Source organism: Pleurodeles waltl, chromosome 4_2 (assembly GCF_031143425.1).
Source record: "Pleurodeles waltl isolate 20211129_DDA chromosome 4_2, aPleWal1.hap1.20221129, whole genome shotgun sequence".
NCBI classification, from domain to species: domain Eukaryota; kingdom Metazoa; phylum Chordata; class Amphibia; order Caudata; family Salamandridae; genus Pleurodeles; species Pleurodeles waltl.
Window position 1 is genome coordinate 364,580,720 of NC_090443.1, and position 24,698 is coordinate 364,605,417.

The 24,698-nt window shown below is 48.8% G+C and overlaps 1 protein-coding gene across 1 annotated transcript in view; it reads left to right on the forward strand.

Moving 5' to 3' along the window:
- Positions 1-2,142: 2,142 nt before the first annotated feature.
- LOC138292721 (guanylyl cyclase C-like) overlaps positions 2,143-24,698 on the forward strand; it is a 453,160-nt gene continuing 430,604 nt past the window's right edge. The window contains exon 1 of the mRNA XM_069231453.1: positions 2,143-2,514. Coding sequence (XP_069087554.1) covers positions 2,304-2,514 — 211 coding nt within the window. The 5' untranslated portion in view covers positions 2,143-2,303. The remainder of the gene's footprint in view (positions 2,515-24,698) is intronic.

Sequence of the window (24,698 nt, forward strand, 5' to 3'; positions counted from 1 at the left end):
CATGGATTGGAATTTCAAGTTGTGCAGTAACTACTTCATGGAGTTTTTACCCCAGTATGGAGTATTTACCTAAGTAATACATAATTCACTATCCCACCTCCTAGGACAGCTAAAACCCAGAGAAAGAGCCAGGAAAAGATGAATCATGCAGAATTTGATGCAGGAAATGCTGGTTCTGCCTCTTTATTAAATAGCTTGCTAGGTGTAGGGGGTATTTATCACATCTGGCAAATACCCCATCCTCGGGTAATGTTTACAAGGTGCTGACAATACCACCCTCTATTCTACACTTGTTATGACTGAGCTTCAGTCTGCGTAACATGCACTCTCATTGCTCCACTCTGTGGCGTGTATTGCCTTTGGCAAGTATTTGGATTTAACAGTAATCCACCACTGTGGCCTGTAGTTGTCCTGAAGCCCATACTCGAAATTTTACAATATCTCTTTGTTTTTCACTACTGGTTATTCTTAACTCTGTGTTTGTTTTCTTTCAGCGTTTCACTCAAACTAAGAGCGTGAAATTTTCTTCTGGGCTTACCCCACATTCCAGCGGTAGAGGTGGAATCCAAACAAATGTGAAATTTTTGAAATGTTAGATCCTTATTATAATATTATATTATAATATAATATTATTATTAATGTAATATTTTGAACAACTGCGTAGTAAAATAAAAACGGAAGAATCTTAGTACTTACTTTAACCTAAACACAAACCATAGATAGTTTAACTTGAGGGACATGCTCATCATTTTTTTAAATGTATTTACAGTGAGGAATTCTCTAATATCAGTAACATTTCAGTTTGAATCTTTGGAGCCAGGTTTTCAAAAGTTGGCACTTCTACATCTTTTTCTAGAGCCTTAGGTGATATGTTTGTGGATGAAGGCTTTGGGAAGAGTCGGATATGCCTAGCCCACTGGCATGGATTCTAGAAGTAGCTGTCCCAGTCCCTGGTGCCATGTCCAAAGGGAATGGAAGAGGTCAACATGCACTGAGGTAGTTGTTTCAAGAAAACCCACACATTTGTGGAAGGCCTTACCGACCTGTTATCCATGGTAATGCTCTATTACTTACTGGTAATCTTCAATACTCCTGGTCCTGTTGCCATCGTCCCTCCCTCCCTCCCAGATGTACGCCTTCTTTGTGAGGGCTTGGTGTTTCAGTCAGAATGCTGGGTAAGTACACCTTAAGTAATATTGGTGGGAGAGGGAGGGTAGGGTTCCCAGCATTCCGTGTTCTTTTTTTCTGTCAGTGAGATAGGAATATCTCATTAGTGATGAATGGGACGAGGACAGGCGGGATCTTGGGGTAATGTGAGACAGGTTATTGAGTTGTAGAGTTGTAACTTGTTTAGTGATTAAGGCTGTACCACCTTCCTCACCATGACCATTTAGTTCCTGCTTACAATCAAGGGGTCACATTTTCATCCCTGTGGAAAACACTTCTCGGTACGTATTTCCCAGAAATGAGAGATACATCATATTCTACGTTTTTTTTCTTGGAAGTGAATGATTAACTAGGTATCTCACAGTCTCCATTGCTTGCCTTTTTCTGGTTCTTCTCCGTAATAACTTTCGGCAGGTTTGAGCAGACTTAGTCTGTCAGGGATAAAACGAGGGAGCAATAATTATTGTAAAACTCCAAATTCAACCCGCGCAAATATTCAGGGGCCTAGTAAATTCCTTACCCCTCGTTAATTCTAATTTCCTGGGACAGTAAATGCTCCGCCACCATCCGGTCCACCTGGGGGTCTTAAAATGAACGCTGACCAATTATTGGTGTAAACCTTATTTGAATATTGTGAGGAATCACATACCCTAGACACAGCAACAATACACCCTTCTCATAGCACCAGCAAAGAGCTGTGCTTTATAGAGGAACATAAATGAATAATAGAACAGTAACGGTGTTGTGTAGATATTTAAGTATTTCATTTAGGTGTTGCCATATTCACGTGGGCATTTATTAACACCGCTCCTCTCCCAGTCTCACAGCAGCACCTCCTCCATTCGCCACATCCGTATCATGTGAGGTGTGAGTGTTGTGTCTGGTTTTACGACTTTCCTTTCTGTGCGCAAACAGAGCATCTACCGACCTTTGGGCACCGGCTCCAGCTGATTGTTGACACAGAGGGCTTCAGGCACGGGAAGGTGAGCAAAAATGGAACAAAGGGGAAGTTGTATTGATTTCGGGACAGGACCACTTCTCCTTTTGATTCATGTTGTGTCCCATCCGCCACCCCTCCCACCTTCCGAAGTTTTCCTTCTAGCGGAGGAGTAGGCGAGCCACAGATCTCAGTGGAGATGAACACCGGAGGACCACTCCCAGGACTCTACGTCCCCCTCTTCTTGCTGTTCCTGCTGCCCCTCGGACAGAGTGACTGCCTGAAGGATGATCTGGTGACACTAAATGTGGTCCTTCTGGATGACAACGAGTCTGAATGGACCTTGCACACCGTGAAACCGGCCATTCATCTGGGGCTGGATACCGTGAACCAAAGGCTGAAGCAGCAAGGTAATGCGATTGACCAGTCCTGTGGTACCAGAGATATAAGGCTAGTGATACTGTGGTCGACTAGTGTGGGGCAGAAGAGACAACGCATAGGCATGGATTAAGGAAAATAGTACCATGATGACCAACCTGTGTCCGGCGAGTGCAAGAGTGGGTGTGTGCGCAGTGCAAGAAATGGTGAGTTGAAGAGTGTGTGTTTGCGAGAGACTGTGAGTTGAAGAGTGTGCGTTTCCAGGAGACTGTGAGTTGAAGAGTGGATGTTTGCAAGAGATGGTGAATTTAAGATTGGGTGTGAGCAAGAGACTGTGAGTTGAAGAGTGGGTGTGTGCAAGAGATGGTGAGCTCAAGACTGTGTGTGTGAAAGAGACTGTAAGTTTAGGAGTGGGTGTTTGAAAGAGACTGTGAGTTGAAGAGCGTGTGTTTGCATGCAATGGTGATTTCAAGACTGGGTGTGCGCAAGAGACTGGGTGTTGAAGAGGGGTGTGTGAAAGAGATGGCAAGTTCGATACATGGTTTGTGCAAGAGACTGAGTTGAAGAGTGGATCTGTGCAAGAGATGGTGAGTTCGCTACTGGCTGTGTGCAAGAGACTGTGAGTTGAAGAATGGATGTTTGCAAGAGATGGTGAGTTCAAGACTGGGGGTGCGCAAGAGGCTGTGAGTTGAAGAGTGGGTGTGTGCAAGAGATGGTGAGTTCGAGGCTTGGTGTGTGCAAGAGACTGTGAGTTGAAGAGTGGGTGTGTGCAAGAGATTGCAAGTTCGAGACTGGGTGTGCACAAGAGACTGTGAGTTTAAGAGTCGGTGTATGCAAGAGACTGTGAGTTTAAGAGTGGGTGTGTGCAAGAGATTTTGAGTTCAAGACTGGGTGTGCGCAAGAGACTGAGTTGAGGAGTGGGTGGGTGAAAGATACTTTGAGTTGAAGAGTGGGTGTGTGTAAGCGACTGTAAATTGAAGAGTGGATGTTTTCAAGAGACTGAGAGTTAAAGAGTGGGTGTGTGCAAGAAACTGTGAGTTAAAGAGTGGGTCTGTGCAAAATACTTGAATCCAAGACAGGGTGCGTGGAAAAGGCACTGAGTTCAAGACTGGGTGTGTGGAAGAGATTGTGGGTCTCTTGCACACAAGGATTGTGAAAAGGTGCGCTTTCGGAGGGCAAGATGTGTAACTCACTCCCTCTTCGACTAAAGACAGAGACTAATCAGAAATTCAGAAGAATGGTTAAATCTTGGTTGTTCGGGCAATCTAGAGCTTCTGATCCACTTAAAACAAGTTCTTTCTATCCAGGGTGCCAAGATGCCATCTTTAGGGTGAATGACTGTTGTTGGACCTATCTCTTTTTGCAGGGTTACCTCCAAACTTTTTACCTCCTTCCTCCTATTTTTTCTGACCTGTCTTTGTTGGCTTTAGGACTCTGGCCATTTTAGTACTGCTGACCAATTCTAAAGAGCATATTCTCTCTGTCTAAATTGTATTGGGGATTGGCTTATCCAAGATTGGCATATCTGATTTACTACTAAGTCCCCAGTATAGTGTACCAGGTGTGCCCAGGGCCTTTAAATCAAATGCTACCAGTGGGCCTGCAGCACTGATTGTACCACCCACATGAGTAGCCATGCAAACACGCCTGAGGCCTGCCACTGCAGTGTCCGGTGTGCAGTTTTAAACTGCCATTTCAACCTGGCAGTACACCCTCTGGACAGGCCCAAACCTTCCCTTTTTGTACATTTAAGTCACCCCTACAGTTGGCCCAAGGCAGCCCCATAGATAGGGTGCAGTGTATTTAAAAAGTAGGGCAGGTACTGATGTGCTTTATGTCTCCTGATAGTAAAATACTGTTAAACCTGTTTTTGACTATTGCAAGACCCATCTCTCCTATAGGGTAACATAGGGATTGCCTTAAAATATCTTTTAAGTGTGATTTCCTATTGGGAGCAGATGGCTATATGGAGTATGGGATCTCTGAACTCACAATTTTAAAATACATCTTTTGGTGAAGTTAGTTTTTGAATTTTAACTTTGAAAATACCACTTTTAGAAAGTGATCATTTTCTTGCTTAACAATTCTGTGCCTCTGCCTGTCTGTTGAATAAACATCTAGGTCAAGATGACACATGGGCTGTTTGTGCATTCACTCTAGATAGTCACATAAAGGGAGCTGAGGTGTGCCCTGCATTTCCTGATGGCCCGTCACTAGGCTGATGGGTCTTCCTGAGCTAGAGTGGTGGAAGAGCTGACACTTGTACCTGAATAGGGCTGTGCCTGTCCTCACGTAAAGCAGTCTCCAAGCCCCTGGAGTGTGTCTGAGGCAAGGGCAGGAAAAGGCAGGGTCTCATGTACTACAAAGACTTCTCTTTGAAATGTGCCTACTTCAAAGACAGAAAGGGGTATAAGTACTGGACCTCTGACACAACATAGAGTCCTTCTAGACTGAGGAAAGTCTGCCAGGAAGAAGAGCTTGATGCTGTAAGAGGAACTGCCGCTCTGCCTGTTGCTTTGTTGTGCTGCCCTGATGCTTGCTGCTTCTGTCCTGGGAGTGAAAGAACTGGACTTGACTTTCTACATCCTGCTTCAAAAGCTTCTCCAAGGTCTTGCCTCCTGACAAGAAGTATAAGAGACATCAAAGACTTAATCTGCCGGTGCCTGGGCTATTCTGCTGAGAGTCCTAACTTGCCAAGTGATGCCAGCTCCAGTCCCTGGGCCCTTGGGAGTACAAGCTGGTGATCTGAAGTAAAATATCCACAAATCAATGTGCCGCATAGGAAGAATCAAGGCAGCGCCTGCCCTACGGCTGGAGAAGCGACGCAGTGCCTGTCACACAGCTGCAGAATTGATACAGTGCCTATTTCACCGGGGTCCCATCAACACAGCCCATCTGGATTTTACACGCATCGTCCTTTGGCGCCAATTTTTCATTGACCGTGCACTGCAGTAAAGAACTGAGGCCATGTGTCTGGAAATCAATAAATCGCCTTTCCTGAGAGGAAAGAATCGATGCATCACCTCCCCTGACAGTAAGGAACCAACGCATCATCTTACCTGATAGGAATGAATCGATGCATCGCTTTGCTTTTCCCGGGCTTCACCTCCTCTGTGGCCTGCATCATCTTTGTTTTTGATGCATTCCACTTACTTTGTGCTAAAGAGATACATCCATTGCTTCATATGGATTAAGACTTGCTTAAACTTTTACAAAGAGATATTTTGACTTGTGTATGTTGGCTATTTTTCTAAACTGGTGAGGAGTAGTTTTTTGGGGCTTTCACTGTGTTACTGTGTGTGTGTACAGATACTTTACACATTACCTCTGAGATAAATCTGACTGTTCGTGCCAAGCTACCAAAGAGGTGAGCAGGGGTTATCTTAGCTGTGTGACTCACGTACCCTAACTAGAGCGAGGGTCCCTACATGGACAGGGTGCAAACCAACTAAATACCCCATTTCTAACAACTGTGCTTTAGAAAGTAGCCTAGACTGAGCTATATTGCTTGTGAGTGCAAAAGTGGGTGTGTTTAAGAGAAAGCGAGTACAAAAGTGAGAATGTGCAAGAACAAAGTCAGTAAAAGAGTGGATATGTGCAAGTCATAGTGAATAAAAAAGTTATTGAGTCCAAGAGATGCGTAGTGCAACAGTGGATATGTGAAAGCGACAATGAGTATGAAATGGGTATGTGCAAGAGTGGGTGTGTGCAACAGACAATAAGGCATATTTACTAAAATTTCACACAATTCAATGCAACAAGTGAAGGTGCTGCACTGCGTTGCATCGGAGAGGGAGCAGGAAAGCAACATATTTTGAAAGACATGATGCAGTGCCACTCTTTTCTGGCGCAGATGCACATGTGACTACCTAGCACCAACGTAGTAACCCTTACATCATAGTGCAAAGGGGCCTCCATTGCAGTCAGGATACTTTTTGTGCAGAAAGGGATATGAGGAGAAATGAAGATATTTCTCCTTGTTATGCCAGCCTCAGGGTAGACACCATTTTGGTGCAAACCCATATTCACTAGCCTTTGTCATGTGAGTTTCATCAAAATACATGGGTGGTTGAGGGGGAAAGCCCATACACCAATCATGTAACATCTACCTGATGCAAGGTAACACAAGGCAGCACAATGGGCTGACTTGAATTACTTCTTTTCCTAAAAGACATGCAAATCAGGATTTGCGTGGCTTTATAAGTCCCAACATGGGTTTTGTATCGGGCCGAGCAAAATAAGTGATGCAACCCTAATGCAAAATCTTAGAAAATCTGAGTCGTGACTACTGGAGTGGGTGCAGACAAGGAGTGCAACAGTGCATGAGTTCAAGAGACAGTGAGTGCAATAGCGGATTTGTGTAAGAGAGTAAAAAGTGTGTGTGCTCATGATTCAATGAGTGAGTGCAAAATATAGTGAGTACAAGAGTGTATGTGTGTGCACGAGACAGTGAGGACAGGAGTGGGGATGTGCAAGAGTGGATGAGTGTAAGCAATCCCTAGACATGTTTATATTTTAAGGGGGGTGTTATTTGTTCCTAGGTAACAACCACAACATAGAAAAGTGTCAATATGGGTGGGTTCTCCTGCTTAAACCTTTAGTGTTAAATGCTTTACAACATAAGATATAACCCGGTCAGTGGTGGCTGGTGAATTTTGAAGTGATGGTGCTTAAACAGCTGACCTTTAATACAGTGAGCGAGCAAAACAAGCTCTGCCCTGAGGAAAAAAAACAGAAAACACCAGCCTTTTGAGTCCTTGGTGTTACATGTGATAGTTAAATCCTCCCAGAACTCCTCCTACAGAGACACCTTCCAAGCCCTAATGGCTTTCGTGTAGGCAGCTCTAGCCAAGGTGACAGTATGCAAGTTTCTGGGCATAGCATTTAGACATCTTGCAATTGCTTGTTGGCTACCCTACAATCTTTGTTTAGGAGTCTACAGCGCCCAGCAACTCAAACATAGGTCCTCAGTGCAACCCTGGCGGTCGGTGATAAAGTGGCGGTAATGCTGCCAACAGGCTAGCGGTAACCACCACCAAATTATGACCATGGTGGAAAGATCTCAGATAGACAGCCACTTTACCACACCGACCACCAGGGTGGAAATAACAGGCACCACGGCGGTAGCCGCCTACAGCCAGGCGGAAGTCAATGTTCCTCCCACCATATTAAGACCCTGCAGACCTCCACCTTTTCTAGGGCGGTACCAACAACATCAAAAGCGTGGGGGAAACACTGCACAGAAGGGCAAGGGCTCACCTTTGGAGACACAGGGAACAACCACGGCGCCATGGAGCTCGAGCTGCAAATCTTTCTAATTATATTTTACATCCTGCTCCACCATGAACACCAATACCAACGATGGCGAAGACGACCACAGTGAGTACAGCCGCCTAGCACACAGGGGAGGTGGGGAGGAAAAAGAGAGTGACACACACATGCACAACACACATCCCGAACACCATACACACAATCAGATCCAGTAAGAAAACATATTGACCCCGTACCCCTCAGGAATAATGCAAGGATAACATGAATAAATGAAAGTGAGTGTAATAATATAAATACAGTAAAAATACGAACATGCAATCTAAAAGTAAATACATATGTACAGTTCAAGGGAAACTGCCCAGTCCTCAATGTGCGTGGGCCACAGGGCCACATGACAAAGTCCAAGGCCCCACTTGTCTCCTGCATCAACTTGGAGAGAACACTACAGGGGCATCAGTTGGAAAATAGGCAGGCACCTCAAGGGGACAGGGAACAGGGGACACTTCAGCCGGCAGACGAAAGAAGACCACTCGTTCTGGAGGGGGCAACATGCCCATTGCTGTGTTTTGGGGAGTACAAGGCCACAGTCTCTCAAGTGGGTGACTTGCCCACATGCTCTGGAGGGGGCAACATGCCCTGTGCTTGGTCTTGTGGAGTACAAGGCCACAGTCTCTCAAGTGGGTGACTTGCCCATGTGCTCTGGAGGGGGCAACATGCCCTGTGCTTCAGATCCTGGGGAGTACAAGGCCACAGTCTCTCAAGTGGCAAGTGGATGACGTGCCCACATGCTCCGGAGGGGGCAACATGCCCTGTGCTTGTTCCTGGGGAGTACAAGGCCACAGTGTCCCCAGTGGGTGACTTGCCCACATGCTCTGGAGGGGGCAACATGCCCTGTGCTTCAGATCCTGGGGAGGATGGGGTGAGTGGGTGTCATACCCACTGGTTCTGGAGGGGGCATCGTGCCCTGTGCTTCTGATCCTGGGGAGGATAGGGTGAGTGGGTGCCATAACCACTGGTTCTGGAGGGGGCATCGTGCCCCGTGCTCTGTGCTTCTGATCCTGGGGAGTGCAAGGTCACAATCTCTCAGTAGGGTGTCAAACCCACAGGATTTGCAGGGGGCAGGCCGCACAACAGCCCATGGGGGCAGGTTTACAGACCGTCCACCGACAGTGACGGCTGCTCAGTGGTGGTAGTTGTGCTGCTGCTGGTGGTGGTGGGGGGAAGCTCCAGCCCATCCCCTGCAGCCTCGGACGTCTGCCAACTGGTGGTGGTGCTGCTGGTGGTGGTGGCGGGGGGAGCTCCAGACCATCCCCTGCAGCCTCGGACAGCTGTCCACTGCTGGTGGTGGTGCTGCTGATGCTGCTGGTGGTGGTTTTGGGGGGAAGCTCCTGCCCATCCCCTGCAGCCTCAGACGGCTGCACAACCATGGTTGTTGTTGGGGGCTCCGACTGAGTCCCAGCACCAGGCCCCTTGACCTTCCTGCCTGCTGGTGCAGGCCCCTTGCCCTTCCTGGCAGCAGCTGGGGATGGCTCCTTGCTCTTCTTGGCAGCACTTGGGGCAAACTCCTTGCCCTTCCTGGTAGCAGCTGGAGATGGCACCTTGCCCTTCAGGGCAGCACTTGGGGCAGGCTCCTTGCCCTTCGAGGCAGCACTTGGGGGATGTACCCTTTCCTTGAGGCTGCCTGCTGCCCTGGATCCTTTACCACCACGAGTGGGTGTGGACACTACTGGGCCCATGGACTGGGTGGCTGAGGTGCTTGCCTGGGTTTTAGCCACCCTGGCCAGACGTGAAGGACGAGCGGGAGGGGTAGGGAATAGGTCAATGGTGGAGAGGAAAAGCTGCTTAGGGACACTGGGGCGGGAAGAGGGAGAAGGTTTGGGAGTGGAGAAAGAGGGAGTGGTTGTGGGAGGTGTCTGTCTGCTGTGTCTGGCTGCAGGTGCATGGGCTGGATGCTGTTGTGAGGTGGATGGCTGTTGGGTGTCTGAGTGCTTGTGTTTGTGTACCTTGGGAGGGGAGACAGACACTGTGGGAGAGGACACAGGGGACGTGTGCATGGCTGTTGTGGTGGTGTCTGCCAGTGAGGTGTGTGTTCTGATAGGTGTGCTGGTGATGGCGGTAGTGGATGAGGATGTAGTGCATGCAGGTGTGAGTGTAGACGCAACTGGGAGGGAAGTGGAGTATGAGGAGGAGGGGCCACAGTGGAGGCAGTGGATGTTGGTATGTCTGCATCTGGTTGGTGTTTGTGTGGGTGCCTGTGGGATGATGTGTGGTGCTTGTGTTTGCCTGTGACACTCTTGTGTGTAGTCCTGTGTGCATGCTCGTCTGCCTGTGTGCTTGGGATAGGTTGGGGTTGAGGGGAATGTGATTGGGAATAGGAAGTTGGAGGGGGGAGGGTGGAAACAGGGACAATGGCTGCCATCAGAGAAGAGGCCAGAGCCTGGATTGATCTCTGTTGGGCCGCCAAGCCAGTGTGAATGCCCTCCAGGAATGCATTTATCTGTTGCATTTGGGCTGCCAGCCCCTGGATGGCATTCACAATGGATGACTGCCCTACAGAGATGGATCTGAGGAGGTCAATAGCCTCCTCACTCAGGGCAGCAGTGCTAAGTGGGGCAGGGCCTGAGGTGCCTGGGACGAAGGAGATGCCCACCCTCCTGGGTGAGTGGGCACGGGCAACTCGCTGAGGGGCTGCTGGGAGGGCAGTACTGGTACGGGGGTGGCGGCTGTAGCTAGGGTGGTCACAGAAGTGTCTGCCACCACCAGGGAGCTTCCATTGGAGGAGGTATCTGTGTCCAAACTGTCCCCTCCTGTCTCTGCTGTGGTGCTCCCCTCGCCCTCCGTCCCACTGGTGCCCTCAGCGTCAGTGGACTCTGCCTCCTGGGTCCTGTGGGATGCAGCTCCCTCCGTTGCCGGTACCGCTGCTCATCCACCAGATGATGCTAATGCACATAAGGACAGGATGACAGAACAAAAAGATGTGGGAGAGACAAAGGATACACTGGGTCAATGGCTGCACCAACACCACGGTTGGCGTACATATCACCCTCATACACAGTGAACAGGCCTACGCACTAAGCAATGCACTACCAGTAACAATGCTAGCCACCAGGGCATGGGGAGGAACACATACCGCCAACTGCAGCATACCTAGGACCCACACAGCCCTGCCCAGTATTGGATGCCTACAAGCTAGGTAGGAGGAATATCACATCAGAACCCTGCCCAACATGGGACCTACTCTGCAATGTCAGGCCTGGCCTAAGGGCACCCACTGACACACATCCCCCAACCGGGTACCCCCCTACCATGTGTAAGTTGAAATGATGGGCACTGTACTCTCCCCCTTGTGGCTATTGTGATGCCCTCAAGTGCCCATCCAGCTCCGGATAGGCCACCTCCAGTATGCGGGCCATCAGGGGGGTCAGGGTTCGATGCGGACCCATTCCTCATTGGGAGCCCATCCCCAGCTGGGCCTCCGCCGTCTTCAGTGCCCAGCATCTCAGGTCCTCCTCCGTTTCAGACAGTGGGTGCTCCGCCTGCCATAGACCCCCAGGGTCCACACGTCCTTGGCAATGGCATGCCATATACCCTTCTTTTGATGGGCGCTGACCTACAGAGAGATACACACAGGGAAAGGTATTAGTCAGACCGTCCTGCCTGTTACACTTATGACCCACCATACCCCTTCACATCACCATTTGCACACACATGGCCCAGAAAACGACCAATACATCGCCCAAAGGACATCCACCCACCCCCCTTACACGAGGCCTTCACACACACCACTCCATGCATTCATGCCCCACGCATCGTGCTCACAGTGTACTCACCTGTTGGTCTGGAGGCCCATACAGCAGTCTATACTGGGGTAGGACCCCACCCATCAGTCTCTCCAACTCCGCCGAGGTGAAGGTAGGGGCCCTTTCCCCAGTCACACGGGCCATGGTAGGTTCCAGACACAGGTCACAGCAGCACATGCAGTGTTGGTCCTCTCCTGTTGAAGATCAGGTAACAAGTGAGTGAAGAGTTAGAAAATGGCGGTGACGTCCGTGGCGGTGCATACCGTCACTGCTGGCGTACATCACCATTGGTCACTGTACCTTATAGGGGCCAATATTATCCAATGAGGCATTGCACAGCGGTTCGCGACCTCCTCCCGCAATGGCGCACAACATCAGCGGAATTAACTCACTTCCACCTGTCCCTCCACACTGGACAGGCGGATGCCATTTCGGGGGGGCAGGCCCTGGATTATAACTGCGTCACAGTTCACAATTTGGATATACAGGTCAAATGGTACTTATACATTTCAAATTAACATCATGCATTGTACTGTTGTGGCTACAATGTTGAGATTGTGACCGGCTCCTTACTCCTTTGCCCCATAGATTGCTACCGCTGCAGATGAATAGGAGATGGAGACAGACTCCTGTGTACAGACCCCTGGTGGACTTGGCAACAATGGAGAACAGGCACATTATCCTCACCTATACACTTGAAAGGGCCACAATCACGGAGCTGTGTGCCCAACTGGAGCCTGACCTGATATCTTCTATCCGTCACCCCACTGGGATCCCCCCCTCTTGTGCAAGTCCTATCTGTGCTCCATTTCTTGGCAACTGGCTCTTTCCAAGTGAGAGTGAGCTTGGAAGCAGACTGTCACAGCCAATGTTCTCAATAGTGCTGACCAGAGTGTTGTCTGCCCTGATTAAACACATGTGCAGCTACATTTTGTTCCCCCAGGTGGAGGATTTAGCCACAGTGAAGGCTGATGTTTATGCAAAGGGACATATCCCCAAAATAATTGGGGCAATTGATGGAACACTTATTGCATTTGTCCCCACTGGCAAAATGAACAGGTATTCAGAAATCGAAAGAGTTTTCATTCCATGAATGTCCAGATGGTGTGCCTGGCGGACCAGTACATCTCCCATGTCAATGCTAAGTTTCCTGGGTCAGTGCATGATGCCTTTATCCTGAGGAATAGCAGCATCCCAAATGTGATGGCCCAACTACAGAGTACCAGGGTGTGGCTAATAGGTGAGCCCTGGTTCCCACCCAGTGGATGTTGGTGTATGGGTATGGGGTGGGCCATATGGGATAGTGTGTGGCTAAATGTTGTCCCTCCATATTTGCATGTGACTCAGGTTGCCCTAACCTATCATGGCTACTGATCCATGTGAGGAATGCCAGGACAAGGGCAGAAGAACATTACAATGAGGTACATAGGTGCACAAGAAGGATAATAGAACGTACCTTTGGCCTCCTGAAGGCCAGGTTTTAGTGCCTCCATCTAACAGGTGGATGCCTGTGCTACTCACCCAAAAAGGTCTGCCAGATAATCGTGGCTTGCTGTATGTTGCACAACCTTGCCTTGAGACGCCATGTGCCTTTTCTGCAGGAGGAGGAGGCTGGAGATGGCCGTGTGGCAGCAGTGGAACCTGTGGACAGTGAGGACGAGGAGGCAGAGAATGAGGATGAGGACAACAGAACTGCAGTGATCAGACAATACTTCCAATGACACACAAGTAGGACAGTGTTACTTCATCTTTCATGGACATTTTCTTGTTTAGCTTTGTCACTGGCATGCTGTTATTTCCCACTTATATGCTCACTCACTGTACCCTTTACTAACTAATTTTGCAGATGTTGGTGCCCCACTATCGCTCCTGGTGTGATCACTGCAGGCAACTACAGGTCTTTCCAATGTGAACATCACTTTACAGTAGAATTGCAATGTTTGAACCTGGATAAACTAATACATACTTAAATCATTTGACATACTCCATACTTGTATTCATTCAAAGGGTGTTTATTCAGATGTTAAGAAGTAGAGGGGCAAGTGCATTGGGATGGGCTGATGATGGAGGAAAGTCCAGGGTATAGATCCAGTCTATTGGTAGCACAAGTGCATTGTCCAAGGGGACATAGGAGGGGGAGCAATGACAGTTCAAGGTGGACAGGGTGGCAGAGTGGGTCACAAGGGTGACAATCAGGAGAGTCTCATTTGCTGGCAGGGGTCTTGGCAATAGTCTCTGGCTTCTGCCTGGATCGCAGGGAACGTTTGTGGGGTGGTTCACCTTCTGCAGGGGGAGGGGTGCTGGTGGCCTGTTGGTCCTGTGGCGGGCCTACTGTCCACTAGCGGCAACAGAGGTGGAAGGCAGTTCAGATGTCTGGCTAGTGTCAGGGGCCCGCTGTTGTGAGTCTGCCTCCCTCATAATGTTGGCTATGTCTGCCAGCGCCCCTGCAATGGAGACCAGGGTGGTTTTAATGGCCTGCAAGTCCTCCCTGATCCCCTGGTACTGTTCCTCCTGCAGCTGCCTGTTCTCCTGCATGTTGGCCAGGATCTGACCCAGCGTATCCTGGGAATGTTGGTATGCTCCCAGGATCTCAGTGGGTGCCTCCTGGAGAGTCAGTTCCCTGGGCCTGTCCTCCCCCTGGCGCACAGCACTCCTCCCAGTTTCCCTGTTGTCCTGTGCCTCTGTCCCCTGAACTGTGTGCCCACTGCCACTGACCCCAGGTCCGTGATTGTCTTGTGTGCGAAGTGTGCCCTGGGGTCCCTGTAGTGGTGGACACACTGCTGATTGACATGTCCTGGGGACAGAGGTATGGGTACGCTGGGTGGGTGCTGTGGTGGTGTTTCCTGAGGAGGGAGGCTCTGTGGTGGTGTGTGACTGTGGCTGGGTAACCAACTGTCCCGAGGTCCCTGATGGGCCAGGTTGGTCATCCAGATCCAGGCGACCTGAGTCGCTGTCATCACCGTGGGCCTCTTCTGTGGGGGGACTGGATATTGCTGGCACCTCTTCTCCACTGACATTGGCTGGGGTACCTGTGGGGATGTAAATGCAGTGTTATTGTTTCTGTGTGTGACATATTGTGCATCAGTGGGTTGCCATCTTTGGTTGTATTCACCTTGGTAGCTTTCACTTGTGTGAGTTGGTATGTGGTGGGCTAGCTGATTCTCTCTAGTGTGCATGCTTTAGTGATAGGTGTCCATGAAGGTCTGTGAGTGGTGTCCATGCATTGGTGGTGCATGCAGGGCTTGGCATTGGGATGGGTGAGATGTGATGGTGGGGGGTGTGGTGGTGGTGGAGTGATGGGAGTGAGGGTGAGGGTGGGGGTATGTGATGGCATGCAGGTAGGGGGTGATAGTAATAGAGAGTTGACTTACCAGAGTCCAGCACTCCTGCAACTCCTGCCAGGCCCTCAGGATACATGATTGGCAAGAGTTGCTCCTCCCATGTTGTTAGTTGTGGGGGAGGAGGTGAGGGTCTACCGCCAATCCTCTGTACAGCGAGTTGGTGTCTTGCTGCAATGGAATGTACATTCCCCCGTAGATCATTCCACCTCTTCCTGATGTCATCCCTGGTTCTTGGGTGCTGTCCCATGGCGTTGACCCTGTCTACAATCCTCCGCCATAGCTCCATCTTCCTAGCAATGGATATCTGCTGCACCTGTGCTCCAAATAGCTGTGGCTCTCCCCCGGATGATTTCCTCCACCATGACCCTTAGCTCCTCCTCTGAGAATTGGGTGTGTCTTTGTGGTACCATGGGTGTTGTGTGAGTAGTGTGGGTGAGAGTATGTAGGGTGATGTGTTGGGGTGTGTAAGATAAGGTGCGTGGGTGGTGTAATAGGTGATGGTGGTGTGTGGCTGTGGTCTTGTCTGTGGTTGTGGTGTCTGTCTCGTGCCAATGGTTTGTAGTCGTAAAGGGTTGTGGGTAATGTGGGTGTGTGTTTTATAGTAGTTGGGTGTGTGGGTGTGGTGTGTGTATGTGTTTTAGGTGTGTGTTGTTTAAATTGTCCAATGTGGTGTTGTTTTGTATGTGTGTGTGTATTTTGAGCACAGTGGTATGTACCGCCAATGGTTTACCGCCATTGAATGTCCCCCATGGTGATTCGTGGGTCATAATGTGGTGGCCGTTGTTCTGTTGGCGTAATGGTGTGGGTTTTGATACCAACAGATTATCACTGACCTTTGATGTGGCGGAATTGTGTATGTGGCTGGATAGTGACGGATTGGTGTGTGTGTGTCATAATATGGTGAGTGGATGTCCGCCGCAGCGGCGGTAGGTTGGCGGCAGTCAGTGTGGCGGTGAGCAGGATTTACCAGTGTCATAATGAGGGCCATAGTGTTGAAATGAGAAGCCTCCGGGATAGCACAAGGAGCAGACCCTGGGCCAAAAAGGTCTCAGTGACCAGGGATAAATTGGTTGTGACAAGGGTCTCCAAAAGAGTAGGGATAGAGACACGACACCAGCTTACTCTGTACCCCTGGTCTTGAGGGACCAGGTGCGCTAGCAATGGAACAACCTCATCACTACCACCCCCGCCATGGCCAGCCTTACCTCAATGGGGTTGTGGTCACTATACAAATTTTCATGCACCATGCCAGAACTAACAATACAATCTAGAGATTTTGAGACAAAACATAATCAATAAGAGAACCTCTGCCCCAGCCTACAAAAGTTGGTATTTGGTCTTCAATGCATTACGCAGACCTGCTGTCCCAAGTGATTTAAGCAGCTGTCTCCCTCTAACAACCACGGTCCAGGAGAAGATTAGAGTCTCCTTGACTGAGAAGAGATTTGATTGAATGCTATTGAGACCCACCTTAGCACCCCTAATAACAAGCTGCAGAAATAAAACCTACGAAGGGACCTCTCCTCGAGGACTAACGGAACATAAAACAACGCATCAAACTGAAATCTGGCCTCACACACAAGTTTACCACTAAAAAATGAAAATTCTTAGAGACAAACAAAGCACAAAACTTAGGGGGTGATTCCGACCCTGGCGGTAAATACCGCCAGGGCCGGGGTCCGCGGGAGCACCGCCAACAGGCTGGCGGTGCTCCTTTGGGCATTCTGACCGCGGCGGTACAGCCGCGGCCAGAAACGGAAAGTCGGCGGTGTACCGCCGACTTTCCGCTGCCCAGGGGAATCCTCCATGGGGGCGCAGCTTGCTGCGACGCCATGGGGGATTCCGACCCCCTCACCGCCATCCAGTTCCTGGCAGTTTCGACCGCCAGGAACAGGATGGCGGTGAGGGGTGTCGTGGGGCCCCTGGGGGCCCCTGCAGTGCCCATGCCAATGGCATGGGCACTGCAGGGGCCCCCGTAAGAGGGCCCCACTTTGAATTTCAGTGTCTGCTTAGCAGACACTGAAATTTGCGACGGGTGCTACTGCACCCGTCGCACACCTTCCACTCCGCCGGCTCCATTCGGAGCCGGCTTCCTCGTAGAAGGGTGTTTCCCACTGGGCTGGCGGGCGGCCTTTTGGCGGTCGCCCGCCAGCCCAGTGGGAAACCCAGAATGACCGCCGCGGTCTTTTGACCGCGGTACGGTCTTTTGACCGCGGTACGGTCTTCTGGCGGTTCCCGCTTGGCGGGCGGCTCCTGCCGCCCGCCAAGCTTGGAATGACCCCCTTAGATTCCTCTGTGCCCCACAGGGACCGGCATCACCCTCAAGTGCTTGGAAATTCACACCAGAGTGGCCAGCCCACCTCCGGCATGGGAACCAGGGAAGGAATGGCCAGAACCATAAGAGATTGGTATCCATCCAATATAACATACTCCTGGGCCCATGTCTCCTGTAACATGATCACATCGAACTGGGTAGTGATCCTGGCCCACCCTGGATCTAATAACTTGGACTTTACTCCAGCAATGTTCCAGCTTAGAAACCTTGTACTGCAGTCAGCTGGGGAGGTCCCCTAATACTGACAATAGGGGGGCTGCCAGGTGTAGCAGCTTGGAGTCAGTCATTATTATGTAAGCCTGACAAGGGGAGAAATCTATGACCTGTAGGAATTGGAAATTGAGCTGCCCCACAGGACCATGGTATGTGGCTGGTCGTTGTGCATGGCGGCAGATGCCTGTAGAAAAAACCTAATGCTACGGGCCAAAATCCACAGCTAGGCACTTTCCAAAAAACAGCTCTGTTTTCATGGGAAAATGTGATGTGTCCGCATTGTGTTTTGGGGCATTTCCTGCACTAGGCCTACCCACACAAGTGAGGTACTACTTGTATTGGGAGACTTGGGGGAACGCTGGGTGGAAGGAAATTTGTGGCTCCTCTCAGATTCTAGAACTTTCTGTCACCAAAATGTGAGGAAAAAGTGTTTTTTTGGCCACATTTTGAGGTTTGCAAAGGATTCTGGGTAACAGAACCTGGGGAGAGCCCCACAAGTCACCCCATCTTGGATTCCCCAAGGTGTCAAGTTTTCAAAAATGCACAGGTTTGGTAGGTTTCCTTAGGTGCCGGCTGAGCTAGAGGCCAAAATCCACAGCTAGGCACTTAAAAAAAAACAGCTCTGTTTTCTTTGGGAAAATGTGATGTGTCCACATTGTGTTTTGGGGCATTTCCTGTACCGGGCACTAGACCTACCCACACAAGTGAGGTACCATTTTTATTGGGAGACTTGGGGAACGCTGGGTGGAAGGAAATTTGTGGCTTCTCTCAGATTCCAGAACTTTCTGTCACCAAAATGTGAGGAAAAGTGTTTATTTGGCCAAATTTTGAGGTTTGCAAAGGTTTCTGGGTAAAAGAACCCGGTGAGAGCCCCACAAGTCACCCCATCTTGGATTCCTCTAGGTGTCAAGTTTTAAAAAATGCACAGTTTCGGTAGGTTTCCCTAGGTGCCGGCTGAGCTAGAGGCCAAAATCCACAGCTAGGCACTTTCCAAAAAACAGCTCTGTTTTCTTTGGGAAAATTTGATGTGTCCACGTTGTGTTTTGGGGCATTTCCTTTTGCAGGCACTAGGCCTACCCACACAAGTGAGGTACTATTTTTATTGGGAGACTTGAGGGAACGCTGAGTGGAAGGAAATTTGTGGCTCCTCTCAGATTCCAGAACTTTCTGTAATCAAAATGTGAGGAAAAAGTGTTTTTTGGCAAAATTTTGAGGTTTGCAAAGTTTTCTGGGTAACAGAACCTCGTGAGATCCCCACAAGTCACCCCATCTTGGATTCCTCTGTGTTTCAAGTTTAAAAAAATGCACAGGTTTGGTAGGTTTCCTAGGTGCCGGCTGAGCTAGAGGCCAAAATCCACAGCTAGGCACTTTCCAAAAAACACGTCAGATTTCAATGTAAAAATGTGATGTGTCCATGTTGCGTTTCCTGTCGCAAGCATTAGGCCTATCCATGCAAGTGAGGTAACATTTTTACCGGGAGACTTGGGGGAATACAGTATAGCAGAACAGGTGTTGTTTCCCATTGTCTTTCACTACATTTTTTCCTTCCAAATGTAAGACAGTGTGTAAAAAATACGACTATTTGAGAAATGCCCTGTAATTCACATGCTAGTATGGGGACCCCGGAATTCAGAGATGTGCAAATAACCACTGCTTCTCAACACCTTATCCTGTGCCCATTTTGGAAATACAAAGGTTTCCTTGATACCTATTTTTCACTCTTTATATTTCAGCAAATGAATTGCTGTATACCCTGTATAGAATGAAACCTCATTGCAAGGTGCAGCTCATTTATTGCCTCTGGGTACCTAGGGTTCTTGATGAACCTACAAGCACTATATATCCCTGCAACCAGAACGTGTTTTTCTCAGCTCAATTTCAATATATTTTAATTGCAGCTCTTATTTTCTTAAGAAAGCCTTGTAGGATCTAAACAAATGACCCCTTGCTGAATTCAGAATCTTGTCTTCTTTTTAGAAATGTTTAGCTCTTTGGAATCCAGCATTGATTTCATACCCATTTCTGTCAATAACTGGAAGGAGGCTAAAAGCACAATAAATAGTAAAAATGGGGTACGGCCCAGTAAAATGCCAAAACTGTGTTGAAAAATGTGGTTTTCTGATTCAAGTCTGCCTGTTCCTGAAAGCTGGGAAGATGGTGATTTTAGCACCACAAACCCTTTGTTGATGCCATTTTTGGGGGAAAAAACACAAGCCTTCTTCTGCAGCCCTTTTTTTTCCCTTTTTGTTTTAAAAACATTAGATTTTTGGTTTATTTTGGCTAATTTATTGGTCTCCTTCAAGGGAACCTTAAAAGTCTGGGTACCTCTAGAATCCCTAGAATGTTGGAAAAAAAGGACACAAATTTGGCGTGGGTAGCAAATGTGGACAAAAAGTTATGAGGGCCTAAGCGCGAACTGCACCAGATAGCCAAAAAAAGGCTTGGCACTTGAGGGGGAAAAGGCCTGGCAGCAAAGGGGTTAATGGCAGAGCCAACCCACCCAACCCTTCTTACAAATAGAATGTCATTAGGCTCATTTGTAGTAAAATTAGAGTTAATGCACAACCACTGGCAGACTTTATTTTTCAGGGCAACAGTCGTCTCCTCAAAGGGGGAAGTATAGCTTGGGACCCCTGTAATGACCACAACGTAGGGGCAACATTTCGGTGGCAGATTGAGGCGGGATGGGCTATTATCGCACCCCCCTCCGTCTCTTCACCCCTCTTACATGTACCTGGAGCCCCTCATTAGACTGCATCATCTCCCGCTAAGGAGGTATGGCATTAGTGGAACCGACTTCTCTGATGACGGCCAGTGCGGCAATCTGAGCACTCGGCTCATGTAAGTGTGAAACGGTGATACCAGGGGGGTTGTTTGCAGAGCAGGTCTATTGCTGGTCCCTTCAGTAATCAGAGACCCTGGCTGGCCTATTGCAATTACAGTTGAGTGTGCAACAGCACCGTGGAACATATTTTTTTAAAGATAAAACAGTGGTTTCCAGGTTGCGAAGTCTATCCACCAACGGTGCAATACTCTGAGAGAATACGGCTCTAAATTTATCCATGAGCATATCCAAGTCTTCAACGGGCCCAAACAGCTCAGAATCAGAATCCTGCTGGACCGCAGGTGGCATGCATGGGTTGCAAGTACAAGCTGTGGTCCTTATTATGATGGCGTGTTTCAATTGATGTTTCCGTTTACCTAGCAGGGCACAAGTGGTGCTAGAAGATGTCTCATGTGCTACATTCTCTATTTCCTCAGGGGCTCCTGCTGAGGGGGCGCAACTTTTAGGGGTGGGGCTCAATCTCTGGCTCAGAACCAGGTGCTATATATTGCTGCAATGTCGAAGTGAGAGGTAAACAATTATCAAAATCCCACGAATCCAGGGACAGTCCCCTTTCAGCCAGATCGATCTCTCTAGTTAAGACACCGAACGCACCGGCTAAAAATTAATCTAAACTGGCCCCCTCGCAGGGTTTGCTAGTAGAGTCTTTATCCCCTTGTTGTTTACGTTTGCCCATGCTTCAGCTATATATTGCTCAATCCACTCAGATATTGAGGGGCATATTTATACTCCGTTTGCGCCGAATTAGCGTCGTTTTTTTCGACGCAAATTCGGCGCAAAACTAACGCCATATTTATACTTTGGCGTTAGACGCGTCTAACGCCAAAGTATGGGCAAATAGCGTCATTTTTTTGCGTGAACGCCTTCCTTGCGTTGATGAGATGCAAGGAAGGCGTTCCCGTCTAAAAAAATGACGGCGACGCAAATGCGTCGTATTTATACTCCCGGGCAAAAATCACGCCCGGGAGTGGTCGGGTCAAAAAACCCCGCATTTGCGCCACTTTTTAACGCCTGGGTCAGGGTAGGCGTTAAGGGGCCTGTGGGCTCAAAATGAGCCCACAGGTGCCCTCCCCAGCCCCCAGGGACCCCCCCTGCCACCCTTGCCCACCCCAGGAGGACACCCAAGGATGGAGGGACCCACCCCAGGGACATTCAGGTAAGTTCAGGTAAGTATAAAAAAAAAAAAAATTATATTTTTTTTTTGGCATAGGGGGGCCTGATTTGTGCCCCCCTACATGCCACAATGCCCAATGACCATGCCCAGGGGACAGAAGTCCCCTGGGCATGGCCATTGGGCAAGGGGGCATGACTCCTGTCTTTACTAAGACAGGAGTCATGTAAATGGCGTCTGGGCGTTGTTTAAAATAGCGCAAATCGGGTTAAGACGATTTTTTAGCGTCAACCTGACTTGCGCCATTTTTAAGACGCCCTAACGCCATTTTTTCCTACGCCGGCGCTGCCTGGTGTACGTGTTTTTTTTCCACGCACACCAGGCAGCGCCGGTCTGCTTGCGCCGGCTAACGCCATTCAATAAATACGGCGCCCGTATGGCGCTTCAGAATGCCGTTAGCCGGCGCAAATTTTTTTGACGCTAAACTGCGTTAGCGCAGTTTAGCGTCAAAAAGTATAAATACGGGCCTTAGTGCGGAAAGGAGCCTCCTATAGAGAGACTGAAAACGCAGCGCCAAACTAATTAAAGTAATTAAAATAGAAATAGCTTCACCAAATTAATGCCTAGATGCATGAGTCCAGTAATAATCCAAAGAGATGGAGGGATTGGGGGGGGGCAGTCCAGTCTCCTCCAGTCAGTGATGGGCAAAGACGGTCCCTGTCTTGGCCTGGTCTTCACACGGGCACGCTCCTGAGCGCGTCCCACTCGCAGGAAAGTCTCTGGTGCTTATCTGTGCGTTATGGCCCGTCATTTACAGCACGGTGTACTGGGGCCAAAATCACGTCCAGGAATGCCTTTCTAGCACAGGCAAGGCGAGTGCAGCAACCCATCACAGCTGTTTTCATTTAAATCAAGCATTTATAGTAAAAAAAAGAACCTTAGACCTGTGTCAGTCTTTTTTATACAAACCTCAGACCACATAATGCAGCCACAAAACCAATCAAACCAAAAGGATTCCCTGCATTCCCAGCCTGAAGAGCAAAAGCGCTAGCGCTGGGAAAGCTTAAAAATATCAATACCATGTCCTGAGGTCATATTCTATAGACTCCGGAAAATATAGGGTTGGTTATTTTTTTATATAGAAGCAATTTTTATTTTTTGAAAAACACTTCTAAGTTGCTCATGCACATATATAACTGGAATATAGACCATTCATTTGATCCCATTCCTTAGGCCCGCTACCCCCCAACACATATCAGTAAACAGAGTGTCAAGGCCGACACTAACTCTATAGGCCATGGCATGTCCACCATTTCCTCCATATGGCCACAAAAGTATGTGGGCAACCTTTCGCAATGTAGATTGGTCCTCCTAATTTGCCACAGTGGGGTGGGGCTCCACTTCCTGCAGCTCATCCCACAACATATAAAAACATGCTGTTGGTGTCCTGCCTAGATTGGGGGTTCCAACAGCAGAGAAATATCTGTAAATTAGCCCAATTAAGGGCATTATGGGGAGCTTCTTGCCAGGAGCAGTGAATAAGAAATGAGCAGCTCCGGATGCTCATTTATTATTTTTTAATTTTTTTTAATTTGTTTTTATTTTTTGTTGGTGTCCCAGCGCTACTTGGGACACCCACAGCTTTTTTGTTGGTAGCCCCAGGGCCCTTGCAGCCCTTCTGGCTCCCTGCAAGCATCCTCATTCCATGAGGAAGCGCAGGAGCCGGACACACTTTTTAAGATATATTTTTTAAACTCTGGGATGCACCAGTGCCCATATCAGGCACGCCACAACATTTTTTACTTTGTGAGGTGTGGGGGGAGCCCCATAGCTCCCACTGCTCCACCAGCTCCCTTGCCAGCACCCATCCCATGTGCGACGGGAGCTGGCATAGCTCGCACCCAGCGGAAGCAGCTTTTGTCTCTGCTCCCTCCTCTCCAGGTGGAAGCAGTTCAGCGTTTCCCTGTCCACAAGAGTGTAGGCAGGAGAAACATTTGTGCTCCCAACTTGTGAGATCCTTTCTGTTCCTGCTGGGTGGGAGCTCAGCAGGGAAACAATGGTATCCCAAGGGATAAAGAGCCCCAGGACATTATCACTGAGCCGGCCCTGACGGATGGTGTTCCTGGAGTCCAGAAAAGACTCAGGGAGGGGCGTTATATGCCCCCCTGATGAAAATTATGTTGCAGCATTCTCCGGGACCCTGGCCCACCATGAGGTTTCTGCCCTTAAAAAGTCAGGAGCCTGCATTTTTTCACTGGGGATCCTCTGTGAATTGGTGGGCAAACTAAATAATATATGTTTTAGACCCCAAGAGGGGTCCCCCTGAATCTCTCCAAGCAGGCCTAGGGGCAGAGTATACTTTCCCTGCCCCCTGTATGTTTTTTAAATCTTTTTGTAGGACCGGAGTCTGAGTCCCTGAGTCCTAAAATGTCTGCCATCACATCTTTGTTTATGTGGTGGCAGGTCATCAGAACGTGTCTCTAGATCTGTCGGCTCCATGGATCAGCTGCTGCATGAAATATGAATGTTTTTAACCTTATTTTTCAAAAACTATTGAACAGACTTACACCAAATCACAAAAAGAATGCTTTCTAGACCAAGATCTAGCAAATTTGGGAAATTCAGTTCAGCTGTTTTTGTGGTATCCCTCTTCAAAGTTCCTATGGAAATTGCTTGGGGAAAACCTATTTTGGGACCATCTCCCTTTTACTCAGACCATGCTTGACAGAGGACTTTGAAACTTTCCAGGTAGGAGCTGAGGTGGATGAACGTTTTTTGGATAGTTTTGTGAAGATTCGTCATACAGTGCCAAACATATTAACAAACCAAAAAATTATTTTCGTATGGAAATGTGGTCCTAAAAATAAGCACTCAGTGGTGACTGCCACTGTTGAGCAAAACATGTCAGCAGTACTAGCTTCAAGGCCATATGTCCTCCCCATCACCTTCTTCTAGTGATCTGCTGTGGGTGACTTGGTATTACCGCTACCACAATCGTTAACTTCAAAACATTAGCACATAATGTACAACCAGCCATACTTTGCCAAGCAGGAAAGACTCAGTTGTGGACCAGAGGAAATGAAAGTTATAGTTTTTTTGTTTAGTTTCCATCAGGGAGGACTCATGCTTGCATTGTTTTGGGCTTGAGGGTCCATGAAGATCACAAGCCAAGCCACAGCTAGGCATCTAAGCGAGCCAAGCTTGAGCCATTAAGAGATAACTGTCTCAAGAGCTGGCATAAATTCCAGTATTTGCAGTACACCCAGCCCTCACATCTGACCTCAGACACACTCACTGCAC